We start from the raw sequence: 17,141 nt of genomic DNA on the forward strand, positions 1-17,141 counted from the left end.
TTTGTCATTTGATCTAATCATGTCCTTTATTTTCTTTTTAAGATTTTATTTATTTATTTATTTGACAGAGAGCGAGAGCAGGAACACAAGCAAGGGGAGTGGGAGAGGGAGAAGCAGGCTTCCCGCTGAGCAGGGAGCCCAATGTGGGGCTCGATCCCAGGACCCTGGGATCATGACCTGAGCTGAAGGCAGACACTTAACGACTGAGCCACCCAGGCACCCCTAATCATGTCCTTTAGAGCATGTTTTTCCTTACATCCAGGATTCAGTCTAGGATCATAAATTGCATTTAGTTGTAATATTTCTTGAGTTCCTTTAGTCTGGAACATTTCAGTTCTGATATGGGAGTTTTTAAGAGCATACCACCCCCTTCTAAAAAATTTTCTCCTTTGGGTTTGTCTGGTTGCTCATTCCTGTCTGGATACTACATAAGTGATAAAGTTCTTCTCAGAGTATTGCATACCAAGAGGTACACAGTGAACTTTTGCTTCTCATTGGTGATGGGAGTTTTGCTCAAAGTGTTCTGTTTCTCTGTTGTACGGTTTCAGTTTTTATCCTTGCAAACAGTAAACAGTCTCTGAGGATATGCTTTTAGACCATGTGGATGTTCTGCTCTTCACCCAAACCTCCCCCTGAATTTAGTAACCATTCATAATTCTAACCTGAACCTGTCTTTACCATAATGTTGCAAATGGATGGTTTTCGAACTCGGCACTCCCTCCGCAGCTGTCAGGTGGCACTCTGTGTTCTGCGGTGAGCAGGAGTCCCTTTTTCTTCCCTGTATGTATGTAGGAATGCAGGTATTTATATCTTTATTATTGGTATGAGCTTATGGATTTATATTTTCATGCTTCATCATTCATTCTGTATTTATTATTATATTTTGGTGCTGAAATTGTCCCAGATTTGGCCAGTGGGAACTCCCATCTTCTATGTCTTTGTAACATCCTCCTATTTCTTTTCAGCGCAGCCTTACTGGTTTAAGTTGTTTCAGGCTCATTTGGTATTTCCTGTCCCAGCCATGGAATCTGTCATTTCTCAAAGTGCTGTGGTTTCTTTTACTGGGGAATGGCATTAGGAACCAAGTTGTGGGGACCGCTACCTTGGGCTTTAATTTCATATGTTTTTTTCTTAAAAACATGGTTAAAGTACAGTAAAAGGGTAAAGAACTTCCTTTAAAAAAAAAGCCATGAGAATTTTGGGGGGGGGTGGAAATAAAGTGATGTGACTGTATTAAAGTAAAATACAAATTAAATACAAATTAAAGTAAGCAAACTCCTATTCTACTTTAACCTTCCCCTCCTGATAACTTTAGAATATCCCAAATCATGTTTTAATGGAACTACATGATTGCTACCATATTTCAAAATAGAGCTGTAACCCTGGGGCTTAGTACCTAATTTCTAATGGTTGCTAATAGTTTCTGCTAAAAATAGAGTCATACGTAAATTTATTTTGAAACCCAATATATGTCTTTTATCTGGGTAATTTTCCTGTGTGTAGGCTACTTATTTATAATAGTCCTCTGGAATATGTAATACAAAGTTTCTCTTTTTTATTTTCTTTCTAAAGTTCTGTGGATATACATATATGCATGATGCTTCAGCATTCAGCACTTACATATGTGCTGAATGCTGTATATACAGCAGGCCCCATACTAGGATTTTGTGATGCATATGGCTCTCCCCTTGTGGACGCATGTGGTTGATCTGCTTGGTGCCCAGTAAAAAGACAAAACATAATGGAAGTCCAATATTACCATGGAATCTCAGTATAGCAGAGACATTTTAGATATTCCTTAAAACATTAGATCTGTGAATGGTAAACCTAACTTTTGGTGACTCTTAAATTTATTTGGATAATTTATGGATTTTTTGTGATATTTAAGATAAATCAGCTATTCTTGTTTTCACAGAATTAATTTAAATTGCTTTCATGATTTCTAATTAATTCATGGTTACTCTTTCACTCTAGAATATTTATTTTTTTAAGTATTTTATTATAAAACATAGATATAATAGGCTCAAGCAATAGTTCTGTGACATAACACTTTCAAAATAACATGTGAAAATGAAACCATGAGAGAAAAGAAATGCAGTGTGGCACAGTAAGATTTTTATTTAATCACACTTCTCATTTCCTCAGTATTTTCTTTTAGAAATTCTCAGTACTCTGGTAGTTACCAGCTCGTGTGGATATTGCTGTTGGAGCAGGGCTGCGTGCCTTTGGCACTTGACAATACAAGGCTATTGTACAAATTCCTTTTTAACAGTAATCAAGAACATAGCTCCCTGCAATGTTCTTTCCTTCTTTCCAGTCAGGGGTGGGGGGGGGCTCCTCAGCACTTACCCTCAGTGGTTCAAGTACAAACAGTAGGTATAGAGAATTAATTCCTTTCAGGACTCTCCTCACAGTGGATTATGTTGGAAACTTATGCCCTTGTGGCAGTGACTGGCTTGCTTGGAACAGAAAATCAGTGTCAAGTTGTGCATGGTGATTACCAACATACCTAATTGGGTTCTTGCAAAGTTGAAAGTACCTTACAAGGAGGAAGGAGAGGGTAATAATAACATAGGCTTTGGAAATGAATAGCCTTCACCTCAGGCCTAACTGTTAGCTGTGTAGTCTTTTGGTTTGAACTATTAACCTCTCTAATCCACATTTCCACAAGAAGCAACTGAGGTTAATAAGAAATAGTATCTAGACTCATACGGTTATTTTGAGGATCCAAATACAAAGTAGTTTCTTAACCCCATAGATAGTGCTTCTGAAGTGTTAGAATCGTATGCTTTACTTGGATTGCGTAATGTTAAGATCATGAGATTTTTGATTGCTGAAGTGTGTGATAATGGGAAATGACTTTCATCCCCAAATCCAATCAGATGATAAGTAGAACAATTTGAGTTTGCACAGATTATTAATTCCAATCATAGAAGCTTAAGAGTTAAATTGAAAAACTAATTTATTCTTAAAGAAATACTAAAAATGAGAAGGTTTTTGTAATGATTATATTGCATTTTGAGAAATGAACAAAACCAGCATGATTCAATACCTGTTCTGATCTTTCAAAGAAACAATAAAGTTTGAATAAGTGATAATTAAATGTTTTAAGTCTTCTAGACTAGAAAGTAAACCATCAAAGGCTACAGCAGTTAAATTTAAAATATCCACAAGAACTAAGAGTATATGAGAAAAATGACAAGTAAATAAGGTTTTGTGGGGGTTTTTTGCACTAGTTGAATAATATATATTGAATTAACCCACTGGCTTAGACTGTAAACCTGGCTCATTGTAATGACATTCTACAATATTTCAGCAATTGAAGCCAAAGTAGTGACATAATTATTGACCTCTTTACCAAAATATGGCCTAATTACTGACTTCCTTACCAGAACAAGAATTTAGGCTCACAATATGTGAACAGAGTTTCATCAAAAATACTTCCAGAGGTGTTTTTGGTTTTTTTTTTTCATTTTTCTAAAAGTCCAACTCAAATTGATGGTTTGCCACTATAAACCATATGCAAAAGATTTTTAGACATTTATTGTTTTATCTAAGTATTAGTCTATTGTGTACGTCTTCTACTATACATGAGTAAATGACTTTGAATAAAAGAAATTAGAATATCTTTGGAGTTTTGTTTTTTGAATTTTTTAAATTATAATACAGTTCAAATCAGTGTGCCAGGTTCATTTCAGCTCCTTCACTGCCAAACCTGGGGGCAGGGACTGCTTTAGTTTCTCTGTCTGTGATGACTGAGATATAAAGGTATCTGCTGCATTGAACTTTAAACTTCACGTTATCCTTACTTCTCTGGATCTTGCCGGGTATGGCATCCTTTCACCTGGCCGTGAGCAGAAAGTCCTTGATTTCTTCAGTTCTGCCAGGCGTGGCTATGAGGGGCACAGGGGAACACATGGCCGGCACAGTAAGCAGCAAGAAGGGAGGACAGAAAAGGACTTTAGAGTTACATATATAACTTAAAGACATCATTTTACCACATATTGAAAGCTTAGGTTAAAAATATGTTATGATTGAGTATTATGGAAAAATAACCTTTCCAATTTGTAAAATTTATCTTAACTTTATCTTAATATTTTCATAGGATTTTTTGGAAGTAACCTACCAGATTATCAGAGGTCAGAAATCATGATGTTCATTATGGGGAGAGTACCTGTTTTTGGAACATCCACCCATACTTTGGATATCAGTCAACTAGGGTATGCATATGTAGTTTTCCTGTGTTCTCCAACTGTAAATTTTAATTGTAATCTTGGGTTAAATTTCATCTTAAGGTTATATAGAGTATGTTTTATTTTTTTTAATCATTGGTAATAGAAATCCTATGGAAATCATTGTTTTTTTGGCACTACATTGCTAAGCAATTCTATCAACATTTCCTGATTTAGAATCAGTTTTCAGTATAATTATAAATTCTCAAATTTTCTATGTCTTATATTGACTAGGTTGAAGGTTTACTTAGCCTGGACATTGTCTATATACACACATAATGTAGGGTAAATCTTCAAGTTTCCTATAAAAATTTTAAAAATGAATGTCAGTTTTGCCAGAATGTTGACTTATTCCTAGAATGCTAGAACTGAGAGTGATTTTAAAGATTATATGCTTTGGCTCCCTCATTTTATAGTTTGATTTGATTTTACAACATGCTAAAGCTTTAGTTTGGAAATATTTTTGTGTGTTTTTAATTTCATAAAGAAATGATAGTCTTACTTGATTTATATTTCTTTGACACTAATTAAATAACCCTTTTCCATTTGCTAGCTTGTTTTTTAATTGTCTGTATCTGCTTATTGATAAATGTTAAATAGATACTATGTTTGTCAGTTATGTTCATGGTAAATATATTCTTACAGTGTCTTTAAATTGGGGTTGTTTCACTGTGTGTGCATATGATTGAATTAAAAAGCCAATAGCTTTTTAATTTTTTTGTTCGAATTTTTGTTTTTTTACATACAACTTTTTAATTGATATGAAATTGATGAGTATAAAGTGAGCCATGACTTCAGCTAGTATGGAAACAGTCTATTTAATCAAAATGAATAGAGTTTTAAAATCAAGTAGTAATATAAGTAAATGAAATAATGTTAATGTTAATTACTCTATTAATAAGATAATGCCAGTATTTTGTATATCTTAGGGATTTGGGAACCAGGCGGATTCAGATAATGTTGCTGAGATCTTTACTTATGGTAAGCCATTTAAGATAAGTGAAGAATACACTTACATTATTGAAGAGGTTGAAAGAATAGCTTCACATTATCTGTTTTTCCTTACACTGTAAGAAACTATTTATGGTTAGTTTTTTCCTATGGCTTATATACTTAAATATTTTATTTTATTCTTTTACTGTTTATTTCTCACTTCTGTCATCTTATTTGATCTTCATAAGATGACATATACAGAGGATAGAAAGTATTGTGTTTAATACACAAAGATGCCTGGGCTCAGAGACTTGGAGTGGAAGGAGTGGAAGAGGTTCACCAAGGTTAATAAGCTGAAGACTAGAACTTGGATGTGAAACCATGTTCTTTCTACAAATCATCTATTTCCTCCATACACTGACCAAATAATGACTTCTCATTTGGAAAATAATTCAGCTATAAATAGACAAAAGGGAAAAGCGTACCTAAAATGTGAAGTCCTCTGGTTATTTTATAGTAATTATATTCATCTTTGATTTAACTATATCTAGTATAATGCCAAGAATAAAGTAGGAGCTGATTATTTGGAATGTGTGTCCTTTCTGCATCTTTAAAAAACTTTAAAATTTGTTTTAGGAAATCTTGATTGTACATGATCCCTTAAAAAAGATTTTATTTGAGAGAGAGGGAGGGAGAGCATGACAGAGAGTGAGCAAGCAGAGCATGGGGGGGTAGGTGGAGGGCAGAGGGAGAAGCAGGCTCCCTGATGAGTGGGGAGCCCAATGCGGGGCCCAACCGCAGGACCCCAAGACCATGACCTGAGCTGAAGGCAGATGCTTAACCAGCTGAGCCACCTAGGCAACCCCCCCCTTTTTTTTTTTTAAAGATTTTATTTATTTATTTGACACAGAGAGAGAGAGAGCACAAGCAGGGGGAGCAGCAGGCAGAGGGAGAAGCAGGCCTCCCGAGGAGCAGGGAGCCCGATGCGGGGCTCGATCCCAGGACCCTGGGATCATGACCTGAGCTGAAGGCAGACGCTAAACGACTGAGCCACCCAGGCGCCACCCCCCCCCTTTTTTTTTAAATAAATATTTCATACCTAGGATTTTGTGTTTCATTCTTAATTCTGGTTATGGTACTTGCTATACTGAAGTTTTAAATCTAATATAGCCAGATTTATCAATCCTTTCATATGTATTTTGTGTCTTGTTTTAACAACTTTTGCCTACTCTTACGAGCACATTTTGCTTATATTTTTTTACAAAAGTATTTAGAATTTGGCTTTCCATAGCTAGATATTTGAAGTTTATTTTTGCATGTGGTGTGAGACTTGGGTATATTTTTAACTCTTCTAGGCGGGTGGCAATGGTCCTAACCAATTTCCTTGTTCACTTATAAAATCACCTCCATGCTGTAATAAGTGCCCAAATGTAAATACCCATATTCGCTTGTAATCCTGACTATAAATAGAGACTCCCCACATGAAAGTTCTTTTGTTTCTAAGCCTTTTAATTAAACAAATACCCTGAATAAATCATCTTGTCTCTAATTCTAATTGCACCAGACTCACCTGAATGCATGTCTATGTGGTATAGTTAAAATGCTTAATAGCATTTAAGTATATGCTCTTTAAAACGTTTAAATTTAGAGGATAGGGATACATTCAGAAATGTCAGATCAAGTAATGAATAAAATACAGCTTTCCAAAATAAAAATGTATCCCTGTTAACCTAAACTGCTTACTTTAAAATAAAAGAATAATTTGACAATTTTTAAAATTTTCAGGTCTTACCTGTACTGTACTATTTGCTACCTAATACCTTGTGTCCATTTAGTACTGACTACCTATCCCCCAGATTCTTGATCTCTCTGAGCCTCTTTTCTGTTACAAAATGGGGATGCACACTGATGCCCGCCTCATAAAGATGTGGTGAAGAGGAAGTTAATATTCATACAGTACTTAGACTTGTGCCTGGCACATAGTAAAGATGTGCTTTTATTAATTTTATTCTCTTTATTATGATTTTTTGAAAATTCATTAAAATTGTTACTACATTTTTTAAAAGATTTATTTTAGAGGGAGAGCACTGTGGGGAGGGGCAGAAGGAGAAGGACAGGGAGGGAGAATCTTAAGCAGATTCCACACTGAGCACAGAGCCTCACATGGGGCTCGATCTCATGACCCTGAGATCATGACCTGAGAGGAAACCAAGAGTCGGACACTTAACCTGGCAGCATCACCCAGGTGCCACAAAATCCTCATTACCTTATAAATTTCCTTTTTGTTTTTCATTCAGGCTTATGTTCATACTTGCTGTTTCCCTAAGCTTATGGTTTTTATAAAACGGTTTGAGAATTTTACCAAAGAAGGACTCATGACAGGTTTTTTTTGTTTCTTTGTTTTTCCTCCCTATAATCAGGTAACCTCTGGATACAAAGCAAAGACAATTGTTACTGCACTGCCTGGATCTTTTCTGGATCCTTTGTTATCACCATCCCTCATGGAAGACTATGAACTGAGACAATTAGTCTTGGAAGTAATGCATAATCTCATGGATCGCCATGACAATAGGGCAAAACTTCGAGGGATCAGGTATTGGGCCATTTTGAAATAGGCTTAGTGATAATGTTTTTAAGTTCCCACATTAATGTAGTCAAGTATTGTGATTTTTTTTAATCTAAGATTTTTAAGTTTTATTAATTCAAAGTTTTATTTAATTGGTATTAGACAATTTAATTATTATATTTAAGATAGCAAATATTTGAAGGTCATTTAATGTACTTTCGGAGATCTCATCTACTAGTAGTTACTAGTAACGTGAATTTTATTTTGGTTTTGCTTTAAACTTAGGAATGACAGGAGTCAAGATGAATTTATGAATTCCCCTTAATTGAGCTTGGTAATTCAGTAGTGTCATTGCGTATAGGCTTATTTCAAATGTTCACTGAAATGTGTTAAATAGTTCAAACTCCTAAGTATAACTATGATTTGCCTAAGAAGACATGATACTATGATTAAATGTGCTATTCATTAAGAATTATATGTTGTCTCTAGAATAATACCAGATGTAGCTGACCTAAAGATAAAAAGAGAAAAAATTTGTAGACAAGACACAAGTTTCATGAAAAAGGTAAGATTGTTTTCTTAAAAATAATGCATGATATAAGTTATAGCTGTTCGAATTGTTAGGTAGTTTTATATTGATCCTCTGACTTTAAAAGGAAGCCATTGAATTTTGTGGAGTTGGAAATCTCAAGTCGCCATCTTTAGCCTTCCCACATTACCGCAACCTTCTTGATGGTGTCTCTTCCAGCCTGTTTAAGCATTGGTGGTGCTGCAGTAGTTCTGAATTCTGCATTTGAGTAAAAGTGTCTCCCTGTAATTTCTGTCCTACACGCCTCTCCACCCCAGGCACACACACTTATTCCACTTTAATGTTTTAATGGCTTCAGGTTTTTGAAAATACTTATCACCATTGAATAAATAAATATAATGAGGGTTTTATGTTTTTACTTTGTATTTGGCATTGTTCTGTCATTATTTGGGATATAAGGATGAGGTAGGCAGGATCTCTGCCCTTAAACGTAATATGTAACCAGATTTTCATTATGATCGGTTGAATTTTGTACGTCTGTTGGCAAGTGGCTGAATTTAGAAAATCGTGACACCTAAATTTATGTAGCATATTGAATAATCTTTCTGTGTATTCTTTATCCAAAGCTTGAGCACTTAGTATTTGCCAGCTTCTGAGCTCAACACTGAGAGATACAGTAGTATCCACGACACACATGCCATCTGGCCTCGAGATATCCCAGTCTTGGTGGATAAGTGAGCCTTGGTGTGTAGAGGTGGCAGGGAACAACAGACAGAGAGCCCATAGGAAGACAGGTGCAGAGATCTGTAATCCATGTGCTTCTTTGGCTCATTACTACAGTGTGCTTTGTCCCTGTCACCATCTTTTATTTTGCTGTCTCTATTACTGTTGATTGCTGTGTTTCAAGTCAATGTCCCCACAGTTTAAAAACTTCATTTGAAAAATGATTTCTAAAATAACAGTTACTAAATTAATGTGAATAGAGTAATTCTTTAAATTTGGCTCTATTGTGTATGAAAAAAGTGGTTAATAAGTAGGGCAAAGGCATTAGCTCTTTCCAACTTTTGCTTTTTTCAGTATTTCCTTATATTATCCAGTTAATGAAAGAAACCGTTTCTCATAAGGGAAGAACTTTTAATCATGATTAATAGAATGAATTTTGAAAACTCACTGATAACTTTCAGGTTTTGACTTCATATAATGATAGTAAGAAATCCTGAATTTGGGGACTGGATTCATTTTATTTTATCTGGTATGACAGTGATAGAAATAATCCTTCTCTTTCCTTAATTTCGCTAGCCAACTAATTTTGAAAGGGTCCAGTTGAACCGAAAGATTGGACTATTATTCCATGTTAAATTTTGAATTTTTTTTTTAATTTTTTTTAATTTTTTTTTTAAGATTTTATTTATTTATTTGAGAGAGAGAGAATGAGAGACAGAGAGCATGAGAGGGAGGAGGGTCAGAGGGAGAAGCAGACTCCCTGCCGAGCAGGGAGCCCGATGCGGGACTCGATCCCGGGACTCCAGGATCATGACCTGAGCCGAAGGCAGTCGCTTAACCAACTGAGCCACCCAGGCGCCCTAAATTTTGAATTCTTAAAGTTGTTCTCTGAATTAGTTATCCTTCGATTTTATAATTTAAAATAACTGGCTAAGCATTTGTTACTGTTAGTATAAACCACTTCTTTTTAGTATATTTTTCTTTTGGTTCAATCTGTTCACTTTTTTTGTAAATCAAATTTTATTTTTACAATTGGACACCCTTTTTCATTTACCTTCCAATTTATCCTATCAGTCAAAATGCTGTTCGGTTTTCTTAGGCAGCTTTATCTGGCACCTTATGGAAATTTCAACAAAGACCTAAAGAAAAAAAAGTTGGCATTCTGTAGTCAGGGGATGATGGACTGCCCTTTGGATATTACTATCCAGCCTAAAACTGCTCCACCTGAATGTTTTAGGGACGTCGTAGACATTGGGTCGATGTTTGAAAGACTGTCCTGGGGCAGGAGGCCTTCACAGTTTACCCTTGGGAGGTGCTCCTTCACAGCTTCTTTCCTAATGAAGCTGTACTTGCAGACACAAGGAAAAGCCACTGCCACTCAGTATCTAGTGTCTCACCAGGCAGGGCTCCTCTCCTAAAGCTATAATCCTGGCAGACTGTCACCAGATGAAAGAGCTCTTGTTAATGGTTTCAGCAATTCAGGGAATCACTTAGCAAAAAAGGTACCAATTACTACGAAATAAAAAATGCACTGGCATTATTTAATGAAGTGAACAACAGTGTAGGCCTCCCACATGCCCAGCCTGTCCACAGCTCCGTGTCGTCCACAGTGGGTAGCAGTCCCCGTGCTTTTATGCAAATGGACTCCTTGCTTCGTTTTCTTTGCAGGTTGCCACCTAAGTGTACATCTATCGATTCCTGAACAATACAGTGTAGTTTTGTCAGTTTTTGTATTTTGAGTGAAAGGAACCACTTGTTACATGTTCTTTTATGTTTTCTTTCATTTAGCTCTACTTTGGTAAAATTCATTCATATGTGTAGCTGTATGGTGTTGCATAACAGGAATATACCACAAGTTATCTGTTCTCCTGTTGGGGACATTTGAATTGTTGCAGACAGGGCTGCTGTGAACATTCTTGTACATGTAGTGTACCGCATGTAACTCCCATTTCTCTAAGGCCTATAGGAGAGGCATTGCCAAGTAATGGGTTCTTTAGGTTTATTAGACAATTCCAGACCACTTTGTGAAGTCATCACACCAACTTACACTGTATTATTATAGTTACATAATGTTAGATTTTAATGTTGTCTAACCTGATGGGTACATAGTAGGTATAATATCAACTTGAATTACTTAAGGAACCTGACATTAAAACTCCCATGTGTGCAAGCTTTAATGTTAATGATGTTTAGGAACCATAGGATTCAAGAATAGAGTTGGAGAGGGCCCAATATATAGACTGTTGTTGCACACCCAAGCATAGAACCATTTGAGAGAAGCAGAATCTGGATTCAGAAGACTGTGTTGGTCTTGTTCAGTCCTTTCCCCTAAAATGAACAGTCAGATGAACCCGCTGAGAAATAGGCCTGGGGTGTTAAGCTAAAGTCCCTCCACATATGAGTGAATAGGCCCCTAGTCTTAACCCTGGCTGAATATTAGAATCACCTGGGGTGGGGCGCCTGGGTGGCTCAGTCATTAAGTGTCTGCCTTCGGCTCAGGTCATGATCCCAGAGTCCTGGGATTGAGCCCCGCATCGGGCTCCCTGCTCAACGGGAAGCCTGCTTCTCCCTCTCCCACTCCCCCTGCTTATGGTCCCTCTCTCGCTGTCTCTCTCTGTCAAATAAATAAATAAAATCTTGGGGGGAAAAAAAAAGAATCACCTTGGGGAGCTTTGGGCTTCAAAAATATTTGGGCATCTCCACTAACCAGCTAAATCATATTGGGGGTGGGCAGTGGGGAGGGTAGAAGCATGGTGGTCATTCCACTTTCTCAATGATTGTAGTTTACAATTAGTGTTGAAAACCAATGCAACAGGTTGAGTTAATTACCACATAGTAATTAACCACATAGTCACATAGTGACTTTAAATGGAGAACACACTCAAATTTCTGTCAGCTCTCACTTAGCAGCTGAACCTATATTCAGGAATGCTTTAGATAGGAAAAGCTTTTCCATTCTGTATTAACATATTGAGATTAGTTTGGTTTAGGGGGAAACCTTTTGCAGTCCCTGGAGTGTTTCTGTAACCTCTTCCCTTGGCTTGCCTTTGGTCACTCCACGCCAAAGTGTAGTGGAACCTGCAGATGCTCTTCCTTGGACAGCTCCTAACCCACCTCACAGGAGATTGCCTCCAGAGGCAAGAAAGCCTGAGTATATTTCCCCTTAGCCAAATGTTTTTTTTTCTTTTCTTTTTTTTTTAATCATTGCCAAGGCTGTATTGCAGAAGTATCTCCCGTAACTCTGTCAGCCATTTCAGCCTTTTCCCGAATCAGTCTATAACTTGCTTTTGTGTTTTCAGATTATCACTAAAAGCATCTCATTGTTTACACTGGTACTCTTTCTTAGCTGCTGTTTTTATTTCTGGTTCATGCTTAAACTCTGTCTTAGCTGGTAGTTGTATATCAGCATACTTGTTGATGTTGATAATTGTAATACAGTTTGACTCTCTGGTTATTAGCTTAAGTTTCTCTTCCGTGTTAGGTGATAAGACCACCTTTTAGGAGGTTATATGCATATGAAATCTGCCTGTACTACTTTTAAGCAAAATCATCTTTTTCCTCTGTCGCTTCCCTTCTCAGAATGGGCAGCAACTGTATCGCCACATATATTTGGGCTGTAAAGAGGAAGACAATGTTCAGAAAAACTATGAGCTACTTTATACTTCTCTTGCTCTTATAACTATTGAATTGGCCAATGAAGACGTGGTTATTGATCTCATTCGATTAGCCATTGCTTTACAGGTATGCTTTCATAATCTTTCAGTGAAGAAAACTTTTTTTTTTTAATGAACTAGACACCATCTTTAAAGTGGTGTTGCTGTTGCCTTTATCCAAGGACATGAATTTTAAAAGGGAGGTTTCTAGTTTTAAACAAAAAATACTCCAAGTTATGGTCATACTCATTCTTTTAACAAATATTGAGTGAGCATCCGCTGTGTGCCACATTTACTCAGAAACTTGGGAATACTGTGAAGGGGGGCAGCATGGCCCCTCCACCCATAGTCTTAAGTCTAGTGGGGAAGAGGGTCGTTACATAGTCATTACATATGTAGCTGTCTCGTTGGAGTGTGCAAAGGACAGTGTGATGGGAATATGTATCAGATATATTTTAGTGTAAGATACATATGGGTACGTGTGCGCATATATATACACACACACACACGTATGTGTGTATTTGTGTATCCCCTCCACCCCCCAAAAGACTTTCCTAAGAAAGAGCTATTCGAGAGATTGAACTCTCCTGTAAATGGACATTTATTCTCCTTTCAGAATTCTTTAAAAAACAACTTCTTAAAAGGTAACAGTTTTGTCATCACTCCAAACGACCTGCGGTTTTTCCGTATAATCATAGAGAAAACACTAATGGAGCATAAGACCTTTATCTGTCACAAGCTGTGTTTGTTTTTTATTAAAGGACAGTGCGATTATCAATGAGGATAATTTGCCCATGTTCCATCGCTGTGGGATCATGGCGCTGGTTGCAGCGTACCTCAACTTTGTAAGTCAGATGATAGCTGTCCCTGCATTTTGCCAACATGTTAGCAAGGTAGGATGTTTGGAAAAGTCCTTCGACTTGATTTTTATATAAAAATGGCTGATTTTCCTCTGGACTGCTGATTATTTTTAATTTTGATGATTTGAGTATCAGATTATAAAGATTATGCTGTAAAAGTATGCATCACTTTTTCAGTAGTGACTTAACTGAAACTAAACTAAAACTACAGCTAGTGTTTATACTTTTCCTTGATGCCTATTGCTTTAATAGAATTTTTTTGTATAGTGGTCAAGTAGAATGCATGGTTTTCTTCTAGAATGTCATGTGAATTCTAATATATGTTTTCCTTTTAAGCCATTATGAATCTTAGTATCTAAATTATTTTTAGTTATACTGTTTTATACGATTTTAGTTATTGTTTTAAATCAGTCTACTTGAGCCAGGTCTCAAGGTTGAAGGAAAACATTTGTTAGAGATTTTGTCATTCAACTATATTCAGCTTTTGTCAGCAATAAGTCATTAAATAGCTACTTACGCAATTTAATATGAGTTTCAGAGCCTCTAACTTACCTGGCAGAGGAAGTCCAATGTAATTTTTATTCTTTAAAGATACTGGTCAAGGAGAGCCTCATTTTTCTGAAATTGGAAGCACATCTCTCAGTCCATGCTAAAATGCAGGCTTTTAGTGCATTCTAAGAAATAAAACTCATTCATTCGTTAGACAAGTGGTTGACTACCTGATGCCTGCCCTTAGAGATACAAATGCTACAAAAGCAGAGTGCCCCCCTCTCTAAGTTGCTCACGGTGCAGAGGAGCCTGACCTCAGAAGTACGTTGAGACCTCAGGCACGTGCTACAGAAGAGTGAGAGTGCCCACGGCCTTGGGCTTTGTCAAGGGGTTTCCAACACAGTGGCACTCGAGGTGTTCTTATCCTTTTGTCGTAGGTTCAATCAGATGTGGTACATCATTGTTTTTTTATTACATGTATTATTTTATTGTTAGTTTTGTTACCTTCTGGATTTTTAAAATAATAAATGTGAAAATAAAATGAACCCTGTTTGTGTGCTCTAAACATAGCTTAAATTCCAAAATAAAGTGCTGGTATCTTTCCAAATGTTTAATTTCAGTGTTTTTGGTTTTCCAAATTTTCAGAGCCAGGTCCTGAGGAGTGAGGTTTTTGATTTTTTTCTTTTGTTTTTGGATATTTTTCAGGTTATTGAAATTCGAACTATGGAAGCCCCTTATTTTCTACCAGAGCATATTTTCAGAGATAAGTGCATGTATGTTAATTCTTTACATTTTAAGGAAAGGGCACTGACTTGAGAAACCTTTCAGTGATGATTACAAAGGAGTAAACTGTTAGGCTATTTTCGTGTATTTCGTATTTCTGTCATTTAATGCATCTGACTTCTTTCCCTTGCTATAAAAGTTCTTGTACAGTATAAGTGTAGACTCATGCACACAGAGTCAATCTTTGATGAAAATAATATATCTTACCTCTTTTTAGTATGGAGGTATATCTCAAATATAGCATGTTCTCATATATAAATAAGCATTTCCTTAAGAGAATACAGTATCCTATTCAAGACTTTCAGCACTCATAGCTAACAGTACTCACAAAATTGTGGGACAGAGAGTGTATTAAGAAAAATCAGTGTTATACCCTTCCTTCTCCCTTGCTCTTAAAATAAGAACATATATGTGAACAATACTTTATTCAGACTTTGGAGCTGTAAAAGCAGTGTAATATTGGAAGCATCAGCATAAAATAATGTCAGACAGTTTGAGAAGAAAGTGGACCTTTTTATGTGATTGGCCAGGTGCTTCCTATCACTTTGCTGGCTGATAGGTGTTTCATTAGCAATCGCTGAGCTACAGTTTGATTTTTCTTCTCTCAGAGTTTTAATTAGCGTGAAGGTTAAAGCTGAATTTAGTCCTCTTCATCATTTAATGTGTGAATACCCACAGAATAATTAAGGCTGACTTCCCCATTGGAACGTTATTGGAGAAGGATTCACAGCAGAATGCTTAACATATGGGACCACATACCATGTGTTTTTATAGTCAGATTGGTCACCAAAAATACACTGATTTTTCTATCACTAATTACAGTTTAAGTTGTGTTTATATTTATATTTAGGTTTGGATCTAGCATGCCTGCATGTTAACTTATTTTTGCTCAGTAATTTAAATAATGCTGAATGACTTTTGTTATGATCAACCCGACAGGCTTCCAAAATCTTTAGAGAAGCATGACAAAAATTTATACTTTTTGACCAACAAGATTGCAGAGTCACTAGGCGGAAGCGGCTATAGTGTTGAGAGGTTGTCAGTACCGTATGTACCACAAGTCACAGGTAAGAGGAGGGTAATTGGAACTCTAACTCTGGTGATTATGTTTCGGTAATTTTTCCATTAACACAGTTAGCAATGAAAATTCATTGTTTGTATACTTACTTTACCACAGTTTTTCAAATGCTTAGGTTTTACTTTCACTTAAATTTTGCTCTTGAAAACCTTTTAGTAAATCTCTTATGATTTTATCATGAACAAACGGAGTCTTTAAGTGATTGTTAGTATTATACTTAACATATTATTGTACTTCAAACAGAGGAGCCCATGGGTATCTTTCTTCATTAACCCATATTGTGTTTGGCTTATGGAAATATATGTAAATTGTTTAATGAGTGATTTGTGACTGCTGAGCTGAATGAGTCGGGTAACTGCTGTCATTGGAAGCGCTGACTGCTTTGTAAAAAAAGGCTTCAGACCTTTTAAGTTAAGTATGTGTTTTCCTCTGTGCACCATGTATTTCTTTCCGTTCTCTTCATTGCCTCAAGTAATTCTGTTGTTTTTAAGGCTAAACTGCATGGTGTCTTGCATTTAGTGTTTAACAACTAAAATCAAAGTGTGTCTGTTCTGCGCCTTCATTGTCATTTGATGATCATATAAGTATTAAATTTGGCAGAAGAACTACTTCTTGCTTTGGGGACACCTTTGTTCTATATGAGAATTGTTTGACTTAGGCAGTTTTCTGGATTAATCACTAAAAATAGCACAATCTTTGTAAATAGCTATCTTTTTTATAATGTGGATCCAAAACATACACATTTATTACAGTGATAGTTCGTAATCCTCTGAGATGTTAATGAATGCTTTTGCATTTTCTTTTACATTCTACACTATGAAAGTTCTATACCTCATGAATTCCTTGGGGATATAACAGTGGTACAGTTTTGTAATTTAAAACATTTTTTAAAAAAGACCTTAAAAATATTTCATTCTTATAATTTGGATTTAGCTCTCTTTCCTTCAGGCAAAAAACCTCATAAACCCAGGCACAAGCACAAAGGTAAATCCAAGTGTCAGTTTGGCCTGCCCTTCCCTCACCTGTCCTCTAGGAAAATAGCTTAATAAAATTTGCCTTTTAGAAATGGAGCCAGTGGCCCGTATATTTTATGTAGTAGTAAGTTCAGTGGTTATTTCCCTTTACCTTCCCAGTAACCATAGTATATTTTCACCTTTGTTGTTTCCTTTTACCCTGTTCCTTTAACTCTTTTAACAGATGGGACTCTTAACAAGTAACAATTTTTAATGAAAATTATGGTACTTGTTTTTTTTAACAGATGGTTTGCTCTCTCCCTCCCCCCACCCCCCCCCAAT

General features: G+C 36.2%; 1 protein-coding gene and 1 pseudogene across 5 annotated transcripts in view; one reads left to right on the forward strand and one right to left on the reverse strand.

Moving 5' to 3' along the window:
- Positions 1 to 17,141, forward strand: part of EFR3A (EFR3 homolog A) — a 71,867-nt gene that overhangs the window by 32,451 nt on the left and 22,275 nt on the right. For 3 of the 5 annotated variants that reach the window (XM_044914678.1, XM_021688808.2, XM_021688806.2), the window contains exons 10-17: positions 4,106 to 4,220; positions 5,162 to 5,213; positions 7,586 to 7,758; positions 8,221 to 8,296; positions 12,563 to 12,724; positions 13,398 to 13,529; positions 14,691 to 14,758; positions 15,708 to 15,835. In XM_044914678.1, coding sequence (XP_044770613.1) covers positions 4,106 to 4,220; positions 5,162 to 5,213; positions 7,586 to 7,758; positions 8,221 to 8,296; positions 12,563 to 12,724; positions 13,398 to 13,529; positions 14,691 to 14,758; positions 15,708 to 15,835 — 906 coding nt within the window. Of the gene's footprint in view, positions 1 to 4,105; positions 4,221 to 5,161; positions 5,214 to 7,585; positions 7,759 to 8,220; positions 8,297 to 12,562; positions 12,725 to 13,397; positions 13,530 to 14,690; positions 14,759 to 15,707; positions 15,836 to 16,779; positions 16,831 to 17,141 lie in introns of all 5 variants that reach the window. The other 2 variants (XM_044914677.1, XM_021688807.2) reach the window with 2 other exon arrangements.
- LOC110578747 lies at positions 3,690 to 3,918 on the reverse strand (annotated as a pseudogene).

Source organism: Neomonachus schauinslandi, chromosome 4 (assembly GCF_002201575.2).
Source record: "Neomonachus schauinslandi chromosome 4, ASM220157v2, whole genome shotgun sequence".
Classification (NCBI taxonomy): domain Eukaryota; kingdom Metazoa; phylum Chordata; class Mammalia; order Carnivora; family Phocidae; genus Neomonachus; species Neomonachus schauinslandi.